At 39.3% G+C, this 14378-nt stretch overlaps 1 protein-coding gene across 1 annotated transcript; it reads right to left on the minus strand.

The window, feature by feature from the left end:
• Window positions 1-734: 734 nt before the first annotated feature.
• GGS23DRAFT_502416 (uncharacterized protein) lies at window positions 735-3345 on the minus strand. Its single transcript, XM_051514485.1, has 4 exons — window positions 3017-3345; window positions 2867-2924; window positions 2054-2769; window positions 735-1895 (listed from the first exon to the last, which is right to left on the minus strand). Exons 1-4 carry the CDS (start codon window positions 3170-3172, stop codon window positions 966-968), a joined length of 1860 nt encoding a protein of 619 aa, XP_051367008.1. The 5' UTR covers window positions 3173-3345; the 3' UTR covers window positions 735-965.
• Window positions 3346-14378: the final 11033 nt, after the last annotated feature.

The following is a 14378-nucleotide window of genomic DNA, read 5'->3' on the forward strand; positions in this document are numbered from 1 at the left end:
CGGCAGCACCAACGTCTCGATAATAAAATGGCATAATCATACATAGGACCTGCACTGGTATATATGGGCGTCCGCAATCTTCATCGAACCGGCGTCTGTCCTGGCTAGCCAGGAGCCTGGAGTCGGGAGGACCAGCGCATTAACAGCTACAGTGTACTGTGAGTGGTTTTCTACTTAACCCCCGTCCGTGAGATGGCTGACCAAGAGGTGTATTTTCATTTTGTGCAAGCCATCTATACAACCAAATTCATATTAACAACTACCGACGATCGCCCTCCTCGGCGCCCCGTGGTTGCCCTTAATGACTAGGGATTTTCTCGCGATGATAGTAGGGGGAATGAAAATGTACCGACGACATGGAAAAAGGCGCGAAGGGAAAAAATAACAAGACAAATAGCATGACAACAATGGAATTGAGATACAAGAACTTCTGGGGAATAAGTCTGGAGCTTGAGAAATGAGGCCAGGTATACCATTTACACTCCCTGCGCTATGCACCTCCATTCAAATCCCACCTGACTACACATAGCCATTCATTTGTACAAGTTCGTCCGTCCACCATGGCCAGAACGTTCAATGTATATCGGGCAATAATGTCGAGAGAGGATTCGTAGTAAAGAGTCCACCAGTACCAACCAACCAGTCCTAGATGTCCGTTCTAGAAATTGGTCCCTTTTTTTTCTTTCCCAGCTTCCTCGAACATTCCCGCGCAGTTTTTTATCCCTTCTGTGAAAGAGGTCCCGTGCAACACCCCGCTAATCCTTAGGTATCCTCGACTCCTTATACCGTCCCTCAAAGGCGAGCGCACGCCTTTGACAGTGCCATGTTACGTCCAGAGAAGTACCACCAATGTTGATATTCGTCGATAATCTACATCCCACTGAACACTCCAAATACGTCCCTAGGTCGGTGATGATCAAATCGGATACTGAACACTCAGTACAAATGTCGGAGAGGGCTCGCGATTAGGCCGGAGACTTGCTAGGAGGCGCGCCAGCACCGTTCTGACGAGTGTCGCTGCCACTGACGGACAGGCCTCCAATGCCTGAAGATAGGAAGGCAAACGGGTCATTTTCTGACTGTGACGAATAGAAATTGTTGGATGGGCCAGCAGAGGCGGGGCCATTGCTGGCGGATTGAAAAGCAGCCTCAGCAGCTCGGCTATCGAACGGACCGGCCGAGTGAGAGCCGGGGGCAGGTCCAAAGTGAGCATTAATGGACGGATACGGAGCCGCACCTCCGCCAATTCCTGAGGGTAAGGCATACGTGCTAGGTGGTCCCCCGAAATGGTGGCCATAACCGCCGGACGCTCCAAAGGGCCCGGCTGCGGATGCGAACGGCCCTGGACCCGGGGTTCCGGCCATAGAACCGGAGCCTATACCATAACTGGACCCGCTATCCATTGGTGAAGGATACCCCGAGTCGGCAACGACCGCGGCACCAGCGCGGCTGGCACCGCACCGAAGGCAACAGACATTTTTGGCAAAGTTATGGTAACCACATACTTCGTTGCCACATTTCCAGTCACCAGCTCGAAAAGGCACGACACCACTACCACCCATGCGACCCCCGCCATGCCCCATGTTGCCATGATGGCCACCGTGATGTGGTGGGGGTATCATGGCCGGTGGCCCGTACCCATAGCCGTATCCCATATCACCCTGCGGCCCGGCGCTGACTGCTGGAAAGGAGCATCGAAAGCAGGCTGTTCGTCGTTGGAAATTTGAAAAGCCACACGAGGGACACGTCCAGTCGCCAGGGCGCGGGCGGTTCTTGCTCGGGGGAAATGGGGTCAGGATTTCGGCAGCACGGTCGAGGACTCGGCTAGAAGACGGCGAGACCTCAATAGCTTTCTCGTTTAAGGCACGTCCATTCATGCAGAGACTTTCGGCAGCCTAAATAGGTATCAACGTTCAGTGTCCGGAATAAAGCAACATGGCAATGACGACCCGAAGCAATCCATATACCGATTTAACAAGGCGAGGGACCAGGCACAAAAGCAGCCCCAGACGGAAGCCAGAGGTTGTCTCGGCCTAGAGAGATCTGCACGTACCTCTTCATGGGATGAAAATACGGCAAAGCCGGTACCTGTCGGCTTGTGTTGTTCCGGAGTGCGCAAGGTCCAGAAAGCAATCGGGCGGCCACCAAATTGTGTGAACCAGCTCTCAAGCTCGGACTGAGTGGTGTCATGAGGTAGGCCGGACATGTGTAGCACCTTGCTTCGCTCGGAGAGAAAAGCGCGCACGTCAGCGCGGGCATCCATGGGGCGCGTTAGCACGTCCGGATGTTCTTGGGGCGGTTGGGATTTCCTAATCAAACCGCGAAGAACTCTAGCGAGGGTTACAGCTTCCTCCATGGCACGTCGAGGTGAGGCCGGCGCAAGAGCCTGCAGGTGAAAGGGCAGGTTGTGCTTGATCGGGGCGCTCGATTGAACAGGCTCGACTTCGAGGGCGGCGCAGATGTTCGAGAGCATTGAGGGCCCAAAAGGGAGTGACTCGGGGTGGTGCTGTTGCCAGCGTTGGTACTCGGTACGAAGGTCGAACGTTCTCGAGTGTTGGAGGTAGGGCGGGAGCACGACAGCCTTATCTCGCGCTTCTCGAGGAAGCTGAACACGAAGGTCCCAAGCATCCAGGGTGACGAAAACAAAATCGAGATTTTGTGAGGTTAGATGCTCAGAAGCAAAAGCATCAAACCGGTTGACCGCATCTCGGAAAGTTCCAGCATTTCGAACGTGTTCCCATGTAAGAGTCGTCAGGCTAGCTACAAGCACGGGGGGCATACGTTAGCTCCAAGGGGCCTGTAGTGTTGATTCCCGTCGATGACTAAGTGGCCATCCTCATCACCATTACCCGTACTGACGACTTACTACATAAAGGGGTGATTGGTGTGTTGATTGGCTTCACCAGAACGCTTTCGCGGTGGATCTAACGTCGAGGGAGAAAAGGACCGTCAGCATACGGTAGTTCCGGTAACAAAGCTACAAGTTGCATCATTCCCACTGTTCGTGTTTCCATACCTCTTCGAGCGACTTGGCGTCTAGGAGAATCCAGCCGAGTTCAATTACCTCGGCAGAGTCCTTCGTTACGTAGACACCGTGTTCATCGCAGGTGGTAGCAACGTGGATGACGACGTAACGATCGATGTGAGGAGGAGGAGACTGCTGGTTCGACATATTGCGATCAAGGATGTGCTATACGGCGTGGAAGACGATACGAAACGAGAATTACGATCCGACGCGAATTGGCTCGGTGTAGCTTCGAGATTAGGGGGGGGGGGGGTTCCGTATGGTTGGGGCGGCTGTACAGGTTTGAGTATAATAAAAAAAGGGGAGGGGGAAGGGGAAGGGGGGGGTTGGCTAGAACAGTTGTTAAAATCGAGTGTCATAAATGTGGGATCGAGAAATTAAGAGGGCGGTGGCTAGCCGAACGACTACTGCTGCAACGAGCGACTGAAGATCCAGTTGACGTTCAATGCGTAGGATCAAGAAAGAGAAGCAGAAAACAGACCACGAGCTGAGCTCAAGCAGATAAGGGAGACCCCAGAGGTAGGCGCAATAGGTGGATTCCAACCAGAGTCAAGATGGAGCCGATCCGATCCCAACAGCTCCTCGTAGTGCGGTGCCGATAAAGGATCGGTAAGAGAAAAAAAATATATATCGAGGGAGACGGAAAGAGAAAAGAAGAGGGAATGAATAAATGAAAGAACAAGCTAAAGTAAAAATAAAAGTAAGTAATAAATAACTTTTCTAAATATTTAAAAACATAAAATTTTCTTTAAATTAAAATGTAAAAATCTTTATGATATACTTAGTACTTATATATAAAGCTACCTATATATAGTGTTAATAACTATAATTAATATTAATAATATGAATAAGATTAATGGATTAATAGCTATTAAGAACTGATAATTTTAAAGAAATTAGAAATTAGTATTAATAAGACTACGTAAATATAAAGAATCAAGGAAATAGAACTAGAGTCGAATTAATAAGTATACCTATTGAGAAGAAGCAGAGCGTACGCGATACTGGAGTCCCGGATAAGCTTATTTGAAAGTATACTTTATCGAAGACTATAATACGTATAATGGTCTAAGGTAAATGAAACTAATATCGTTATATTAATTAAGAAACGAGGAATTTAATATAGTTATCGTATCTTAGGTATACTCCTTAGTCGTAGAGATGTAATAGTCGCTAACTCGAAGGTATAAAAGGTAAGAAAAGAAAAGTAGCTAAACGTAAAAGTCATTTATTTGGTTATAGCGGTACGACGAAATAACTTAAGCGTTCGTAACTAAAATAAATATGCTAATCAGAAAACGACGAATTTAATAATAATAAAAAATTTTAATTAAAGTAAAATTAATAAAGATAGTAATTTAATTAAGTAATAAATTAAATAATAAGTATGTTATAGCCTATACTTACGTGAGCTATAGGTACTCTATATAGGTATAAGGCCTATCGTAATATATTACGTAATATATCAAGAGGGCATGTCTTACCGCACTACTACACTATATATAAATTAACCTTATATTACTAATTAACATTTAATATAACGAGAAATATTAATATAAGTATAAAGCGGCGCCTAACGGTAATACCGTTAATACTATTAAATAACTTCTATTAAATCGAGACCGGCCTGTGACTATAACCGGTATCGTATTTAACGCGATCCTTTACTTAGGATTTATTCCTTATACGTATTACTTTAACGAAGGTTATATGTTAGGAGTTTTAAACCTCAGTGAAAGGGATTATCGTCGACTTATTTATAATAATTAAAACTTTAGTATAAGGAATACGCCTCGTACTTTAATTAAGCGTTAGCTGATTAGAAAAGCTCGTATAATACCCGGACTTTATTGATTAAGATAGTATAATAAATAGCAATATATTTATATTAAGAGAAAAGTATTAGGATATAAATAATAATTATTTTACTTTTACCCTTATATTAGATAATAAGATCTTTATTATTTCTCTTTCTACTTTCTACTTCGTATCGTTAGATTAAATGGAATTTACAGCTAGAAAACGGAATAAATCGCTATCGGCCTCCAAAATAGTAAAGATAAATTATTAGTAAAGACCTTACGAATCGATATTAGCTTTCCGTTCTTATAGCCGCCCGAAGAGAAGGGGGACGACGATAAAACTCCTATTTAACTATCCCTTACCCGTAGCTTTATACTTATCCCGATAATTCCTATAGTATTATCTTAAAATAATAATAACGGGTCCTTTAGTAGTTAGAATATACCGGTAACTATCCTGATTATCGTAATATTAACCATTAGATGCCTAAACCCTACCGATTATCCTAGGCTTAAGTTTAATAAACGTAACATAACTTAATAATTAGAGAGAGTAGATCGACTATTTAACCGCTACCGTATAAACGACGACGATAAAATTAAGAAGATCGAAGAATAAATTACGATTAATATTATTAAGAAGCGTATTAATAACGTTGTAAAGAATTAAACGATATAGAGAGTTATCATTATAGCCCTAAAGTATCGTTTTAGGATTACCGATAAACTAAGTTAAATTAACATTAAACGAAAACTCGTAACGTTAGAACGAGGTAACGTAATTCATAATCTTGAGGCGATTTTTACCTATCTCATAAACTATAAACGTCTTTCTAAGCTCGTAAACGACGACGGGGAGCTTCTCTAGAAAGTAAGACGCTTGACTGATAAATTCCTTATATTTGTAATTATAAAGTTCTATAAGATACGAAATTATAATTATAATAAGATTAGAGATATCGATTAAATACCTTTATAGAAACCGTTAACTTTAACTCGGCCCGGATAATAATCCCTTTCGTTATCAACGTAAGAAACGATACGCTACTAAGCCTTATATTTAGTGATTAAGAAAACTAAATACTATTAATACCTTAAGCCGTTTTAATAACGTATATAGGCCTAAAAACGCGTTCCTAGTCGAGTATTTAAAAGCCGACGTTAATTTTCAAGTTAAAATTAACTATATCTGCTTTTACGACAACGATATAGAGGTAGTATCTATCTTCGAAACTAAGGACTTATTAATCCTCGAACTTAGTCTCGATAAAGGAGATATGGCAATCGTTAGATTAAGCGACGAGAAGTTCCTTTACGTTTTTAGTAAAGCCGTTATGAAGATAATTCGATATACGACGTAAGAATCGAAATAATATAAATAAAACCTAACCTTTATTTTGGAATTAATTTATTAAATTAAACATACGTTTTTATTAATACTATATATAAACCGAAGTCGCATAAAGTTTAATACATAGATAACGTACCGTTAAACGGCTAAATACCGTTAGGAATATTAAATTAAAAGGATTAAATATTAAGAGAGGTTGAGTCGAAGTACGAGCCGTTAGATATATTATAACGCGATAAACCCTATAAGAATATTATATTAAGATTCGTTAGTAACTCTCGAAGTACTAGATTAATAACGGAAAGGCTTAACGTTATTTATATAGGTTTATTAAATACGGAATTAACTGATTAAGAGAAAGACGTATTTATTAAGATCTTATACTAAAAAGAGATATCCTTAACTTAGGATTTCTTTAAAATCGGAAAAATCTAACTTAAGGTTTACTCCGATTATGTAATGAGCTGCGCCTAGTCATAGAACCCTAGTTGGTATAGCACCAGGGTACTGTAGTGGTGCGGTGGATCTAGGCCACGTAGCCTTTTCGATATCTATTTATATGGGTCGCGTACTCATATTTTCATTAGTTAGACTTAGACCTATAGCTATCACAGCCTATAGCTATTTACTCGTTTCTTATCATGCCTTTCTAGCTATCCTCGTTACCCTTTTCTAGATCCCTTTCCCAACTGCCGTTTTCAGCTAGCCGATCAACCGATTACAGCTATTTACAGCTGTAATCTTGGTTAATCGGCACTAGGCCAGTTGTTAGCAGTTGGATAGCCCTTGTTTCGTGCCTCCGTTAGCGTGCCTACGCTGCTCCTATTCAGTACGTAACCGCTCCTCCCGTATATAACCAGCTCCTAAAGGCGCGGCCTTAGTAAAGCGTACCTTTTTTTCTTTTCCTCCTCGTATAGCTTTATTCCTTTAATTTATATCCTTTTACCTAGCGAATAGCTCTTAAAACCGTAATAAAAAACTATACTATCTTCTCCGTAAGGTTAGTACTTAAATATCCGATATCCGACTTCTAGATAACGGAAGATAAGTCTAAGGCCTAGGCGTAATCGAGCGCTTAAGAGGCGACGCTAGCTTATTACGTATTATTATAAGACCTTTATTTCTTAAATTCCATAAGAAAATATATAACCGATTTCCTACGAAGTAATTCCTTAATATCCGTACTACCGGTACTCGTACCCGTACCTAAGGTTATAGTTACCTTACTTACGGACGTAAACGGAACTTAACGAAAACCTCTTAAGTAGTACGAATAAGACGGGAAGGTTATATCGTTTTACTTCTACTTAGAAAAGCTATAGGCGAAAATCCTAATCGACGCTCTAGACGGCTTATTCGATAATAATAACGCGATATGGTACTTTATTTTCGGTACGATACCCGAGGATCGGTAGCGGAAAATAAAATACTTCTAGAAATCCGGCGGTCTAGGGAACGGATTTTAACCTAAAGACTTACTAAGATATATAAAAGAAACGTTCGATAATATTTAGGTTAAGGAGGACGCGTAATAAAAACTATAGAAACTACGGTAGAAAGAGAAGGAAACCTTCGAGAGCTTCTTATCCGACTTCGAAGAGGTCTTAATAAACGCTAGAGGCTTTAGCTAGGATAACGATAATAAGCTAACGTAATTAAAAGTAATACTATCTAACTATTTTTAAAATATATTAATTCCGATTTAAATATCTTAAGATTACGATATTTTTATCGCTTAAATTTACTTAATCGCGCTACGAATAAACTACCGAATTTAAGCGGCTCGCGAGGGAGTTAGGCGAAAATAAGCGCTACTTAACGACCCCGAGCTACGAATTAATATCCGTTACCTAACGCTCGGACTGCGCTCGGATAAATACTTAAGGCGATACGATTATAATAGGCTTTATTAAATCGTAAGGGAGGCTCCGTTAAGCTTACGGCGGGTCTAATAACGGATATAATAATAATATCCGACGGATAAGGTAGGTACCTTAAGAGGAATACGAAAAAAGAAAGGTCTAGGATAGTTACTTCCGCTACGGCGCTAGCTAGTACTAGGTTAAGGACTACCCCTACCTACCGGTTACTCGCCCGAGTAGTTAAAGGCGGTTCCCGTTCGTACCGGTACGAATAACGTAAGTTATTAAATTATTACTAAAAGAATTAAAGGATATATTAGTTAATATAACGGCGGGAAAAGAATAACTCTGTTATAAAATCGAGCGACGGAGCTTAGCTAGGAGGTAATAAATAAATAAAAAACCTATAAGGATAAAATAAAAAGCAGCCCCTCGTTATTATTAGTTATAGTTAATAAAACGTCGCTATCGGAAGCCCTTATAAACGAAGGTTACTTATATTTTATAACTATTAATAAGGACTTATTTAAATCCCTTAACCTATTCCTTATTCCTATCCCTTCCCGTAGTATTAAAGGCGCTTTAAGCGCTATAAAAGAAGTAGTAATTTAAGGAATTACTTATATAGCCCTAGAGATTAACGAGTATACGTAGTTAATATACGTATACGTTATTCCGTTACTAGAATTCCTAATAATTCTAGGAAAACCGTAATAGATATATAACGAGGTAGTTTCGTATTTATACGAGAATCGATTATAATACGGAAGAGTACGAATAAGCGTATAATATAAGGGAAAGGAACGTACGACCCCGCTTATGAAAGAGCTAGAAGAGGCTTAGTACGTATTAGCTAATACGTTTATAGGCTTAGCTAAGAGGATGCGCCGCCGTAAGAGAAAAGGAATAGATACGGAGGGTATATCGATATTCGTTACTTCCTTAATAGATATAAAAAAAGCCTTAAAGCCGAAGCCTGTAAAAACGGAGACGGAGCTACGAGAAATAATCCTATGGGAGTTTTACGACCTATTTCCGCTATAGAAAAAGGAAGAAGCCGACCGTTTCGCCCCGTATCGCTTAGGCGTTAATTATAAAATCGATATTAAAAAAGGACTAGACGGAAGAGAGAAACTATTACCTTAGGGTTCTTTATATGGGATATCCCGGAAAGAGCTTCTGGTAGTACGGAAAACGCTCCGCGACTTATTAGATAAGGGGTTTATCTAGGCTAGTAATTCGGAAGTAGAAGCCTTAGTTCTCTTCGCCCGTAAGCTAAGAGAAAGCCTCCGATTTTATTACGATTACCGGGCGTTAAATCGCTTAACCTAAGGAAACCGCTACCCGTTTCCGCTTATCGGCGATACCTTACGTAACCTTACGTTAGTAAAGTAGTTTACGAAGGTAGACGTAATCGCGGCCTTTTATAAAGTCCGTATCGCGGAAAGCGACGAATTTAAAACGGCGTTTAAAACCCGATATAATTTATTCGAATAGCTAATAATATCCTCCAGATTAATAAGCGCCCCGGTAACCTTCTAAAGATATATAAATAACGTTTTAAAGGAGTTTCTCAACGACTTCGTTAGCGCTTATATAAACGATATCCTTATTTATACGAGCGGATCCTATAAGAACTATATAATTAAAGTACGTATAATTTTAAAGCGCTTTTACGAAGCCGGCCTTTACCTAGACCCCGGGAAATACGAGTTCGTAATAACGATTATTAAATACTAAGGAGGAGCAGAGCGTACGCGATACTAGAGACCCGGATAGGTTCACTCGAAAGTATACTCTATCGAAGACTATAGTACGTACGATAGTCTAGGATAAATGAAACTAATACCGCTATACTAATCGAGAAATAAGGAATCTAATGTAATTATCGTATCTTAGCTATACCCCTTAGTCGTAGAGATATAATAGTCGCTAGCCCGAAGGCATAAGAAGTAAGGGAAGAAAAGAAGTAAAACGTAAAAGTTACTTATTCGGCTATAGCGGTACGACGAAGTAACTTAAGTGCCTATAATTAAAATAAATATATTAATTAAAGAACGACGAATCTAATAATAAAAACGAATCTTTAATGAAGGTAAAAATAATAAAGATAGTAATCTAATTAAGTAATAAATTAAATAGTAAGTATAGTATAACCCGTACTTACAGAAGCTATAATTACTTTATATAGGTATAAGGCCTATCGTAACGTATTACGTAATATATTAAAAGGATATGTCTTACCGCATTAGTATAGCTTCCTTAATTTAATTATACCGTAAGGGATAATTAAATTAAAAAGGATAGTACGGTATATCCCGATTAATATCTCCCCTTAAAAATTACTACGAAACTTTATTCTACCGGCTATTATTTAACTATTACCGCCGCGTCTTTAGCTTATCGTTTAATATTATAAGGAGGCCCTTTTATTACTTTATAACTAACTTAGCCTAGTTTACCTTTACCGATCTAGCCCGATCGGCGTATTCTTTCTTTATTTTAGTTATCTTTTTCTTAGTTTCGGCTTATCCTTTCTAATTAAAGGGATAGCAGAAGAGCGGGCGCGTCCCGAGGGTCGATTAGGTATCTCTCTTCTACCTATACGGTATAGAGGTCTTACCGGACTAGAAAGCTTTAATCCTTACTAGGCTAAAAGGAGGAAAGGGGCGGGTCGTAACCTTAACGAGGTCGTCGTAGCATAAGTCGGTATCTACCGATACGAAGGAGTAAAGGGGATTAGGTACTAAGGCTACGGAAGAACGGCGGACCTCGGCCTACGCGATAAACCGGACGGAAGATTTACGGCTAAGGGATTCGCCGATCGGCGTACTTTAAACGAATATTATAACGTTAATAAGATTAATTCGCTTTTAATAATTTACGGCTTATCGGAAACGCTTAACGATACTAACCCCTTCCTTTAGAACCCGAACGTTATAAAATTACTTTATTACCTCGGCGTATTCTTTTATAGTATTAAGGGAATTAAGCCTCTTATTTTCTTAGGCTTAGTACGCGACTTTAATCGGTTATTTAAAGATAAAATACGGTAGAATGCCGCTCTAAAAACCGTAACTATAGCTATCTTATTAGTTTATTAACGCGACGTAATAAATAAACTAAGGAATTATATTAAGCTTAAGATTACCGTCTTTTTATGCTCGCCGTAATTAACCGAGCGCGTACGCCGCTTAATCGAAGGCGCTATCTTTAATTATATTAAAGCTAAATAGTTTCCGGGGCTTAGGAAGGTATAATACTACGGCGAAGTAGGCTTAGAAGAACCTCTTAGGATTAGTAATAACTCGTTCGGAGTTTATTAAATTCCTATGGATCGTAAAAACCAAAGTAAAGGTAAGGTTATCGAAGAGGTATTAACGGATTAGGAAGTTAAACGATTCTACCGATCGATAGCTTATCGTTTAATACGGGTTTACTTTAAAGGCCGCCTTTTTATTTTCGAGGTCGTAACTTATTATGGTATAAAGGACGCGGATATCTTCGTTAGTAAGGTAGTCGTAACGGGCGAGGTATATAAAAAAGTTAACTAGGGCTACCTTTATTTATTCCTATTATTATTAGTTTATAGTTCGGGGCCGATTAACGGATAACCGGAAGGCCTAAGTTATATCGGATCCTAACTCGATCTAGCCCCTTCTCGAATCGTAGTTATCTAAAGTATTAAGCTAGTATTTCTTTATATTACTTTAGTTATCTTTATTACCGTGAATCTCCTATAGGAGTTTAATTAAGTCGGTTAGATCGATATGACGTACGTTTTTATAAACGGAAGGAAGGGAGAAGGAGAGGGGAACGCCGGCGGAGCGAGGGAAAGATATCGTAAAAAATAAAATAAAATAAAAAAGAATTAAAGAGAGGGGGAAAAAAGAATAAGTTAAAGATGAAATTAAAAATTTAAATTAATAATAAGAAAGGTAGGCTAGAGATTAATGAGAATATAATAATAATAAGAGGGGAGTTTTCGGAATAGGATACCTAAAGAGGAAAAAGAGAAGGAGGGAGGGAGACGTATCGACGATATGGTTAGATATACCTTTACGGCTAACGTTTTAAGAAAACGCGTTCCCCCGTATACGTATAGAGCTATAATAGGAGATACGTTAGCTTATAACTTCCTATTATATACTCTTAATAAAGTAATAAATACGTACGTTCGTAGACTCGTAATTAAACGTAGGCTAAGGTAGGTATTATCGAGACTCTCTTAAGTACGGTACTTACGACCTAGGTAACGTATTCGACTCTCTCGTTTTCGTCCGACCTCTCCTCTTATTTTTCGCCATTCTACGGTTCTGATTTATTTCCTTTCTTCCTCTTATTAGGCCCTTTATCTTCGTTTTAATTCGTTTTTCGATTTTTCTTAATTCTAGATTTATAATTTCGTCGTTCCTATCTCTCTTTCTCTTATATATATATATATAATAAACCCTACCTTCTAAAAGGAACTTTTGAAACTAGACCGGGCGTTCGCCCTTAAGCTATTCGAATAGCTTAAGGCTACGGGGATTACCGACGAAGAGATCGCCGAGGTTTCCGGGAAGGCCGAGAAAGCTAAGGACGATAAAAAGAAGGCCATAACGCATTAGCGGGCTAAGTCGATGCCGCTGCCGGTAAACCTAATAAATAAATAGCCTAACGAATCCTTCTATTACTTATCCTTTACCGAGGAATTCCGGGACGTTAATCGGCTAATCCTTAAGCCTTAGTAGGTACCGTATATCCCGTACTTCCGTCCCTTAAACTAAAGCCCGAAAGTAATTATCGGCCGGTAGTTCCGAGGTATCGAAGGAATTCGGGTAATAAACTAATAACGCTAAGTATATAGCTTTTAATATTAATAAGATCTATTAATCGAAAGCTAAATTAATTAATAGTAAAATAATTTATAACGTTTGGTTTTATTTTCTAGGTAGGCCGGCGGCCGGCCGGTATATTACGTAAGAAATCCTAAGTAAGGATTTTTAGGAGGTTATTTACTTCTAAAGCTATATTATATCCCTTACCCGTTACGTTTAATCCTCTCGCCGTCGGACGTTATTTATAAAGATTAATAATAAGGGCCCCGTTAATAAATATTTCCGTCGATTAACGACGAACCCTCGTTACGTCGTTAGTTTATTCGTTTAATAATATAGGGTACTTAACGAGGTATCCTACTAGTACTACGAGCGCCGGCTCGCTTCTTCCGATACCGTTAAATACGCGGGTATATAGCTATTCTTTTCCTATTAATATTTAGCCTTCGATCGTATCTTTAGGTACTCCTACGGTATCTACCTTTTTTCTATTAACGGAATACGTTATAAATTTCGGGATAAGCGGTTTACCTACCTACGGGCGAGGATAAATCGTAACCTCCCTTTAGTAAAGAATTTAAGCTAAGCCGTATATCCGCTTATGATACGGGTAACGGGTAACGAGTTACTAGCTATAATAGACTTAAAAATCGCTACGTTCCGAGGGTCGGAGAGTAAGTAAGTTTTTAGTTTTCTTAGTAACTAATAAGTAAGGGATAGGATATGAGGAGTAAGAGGAAAAGAAAGGTATTAATCGGCGGATATATATTACTTCTAGCTTATTTTTAAACGCGTATTCCTTTTCTTTCCTTTTTTCTTTTACTTTTATTAATATAAATTACTTTCCTTACTTTTTCTTTAAATATTAAAATATACCTATATTAAAATGTAATAGTTTTATAATACTAGAATATTAATATCCCGGATTTCTAACGATAAACGCAAAGGATAACTTATCTAAGTATAAAAACGCGTTAATCGGCGTTAATAATCTATAGAGACATACTTTCTTTTAAGGTAAGAAATAAGGAAGAACGTATTTTTTAATATCATAATTTAAGGTACTAATTTCGTATATAAGCTACCGGTTTAATAACTATATAGGAATAACTTCTTTCCTTTCCTACTTAAGAAAGCGACTATATCTTAAGCTCTTAGGTTTTATTACTCTTCGATCGGTATAGGTAGGTCGTTTTACGGTACTATAGCCTTATCGTTTTATGGTAGGACGGTTATTTATATAATCGGGTCGATCTTCTTAATCCGGGTTTATCGTTAGGTATAACTTCGTATCCTTTAAGCTTCTTATTTAGTATTTCTATTATAATTCGCGCCTTATCGTTCGGGGCTAATCATTTTTCTTCTTCGTCGTCGATTACCGAGGGCATAAGCTTTAGGCCTCCTTTAGCTTAGGGGTCGTTAATAGTCGTCGATTCCTAGTCCTTATATTTAGTCGGTAGTAAGCGTATAATCTATTCGTCTTCCTCCGAGTTCTCTAGCTTTTAAAACCCGTTAGTA

This window comes from Durotheca rogersii (assembly GCF_024521655.1).
Source record: "Durotheca rogersii strain YMJ 92031201 chromosome Unknown GGS23scaffold_72, whole genome shotgun sequence".
Taxonomy (NCBI): Eukaryota; Fungi; Ascomycota; class Sordariomycetes; order Xylariales; family Xylariaceae; genus Durotheca; species Durotheca rogersii.

Bases quoted from the DNA above. Each gene is read 5' to 3' on its own strand.
- GGS23DRAFT_502416 (XM_051514485.1), bottom strand. From the start codon at position 3,172: ATGTCGAACCAGCAGTCTCCTCCTCCTCACATCGATCGTTACGTCGTC. The intron at 2,925-3,016 runs GTATGGAAACAC...CCTCGACGTTAG, and splicing joins ACGCCAAGTCGCTCGAAGAG to ATCCACCGCGAAAGCGTTCT. The intron at 1,896-2,053 runs GTACGTGCAGAT...ATACCTATTTAG, and splicing joins TATTTTCATCCCATGAAGAG to GCTGCCGAAAGTCTCTGCAT.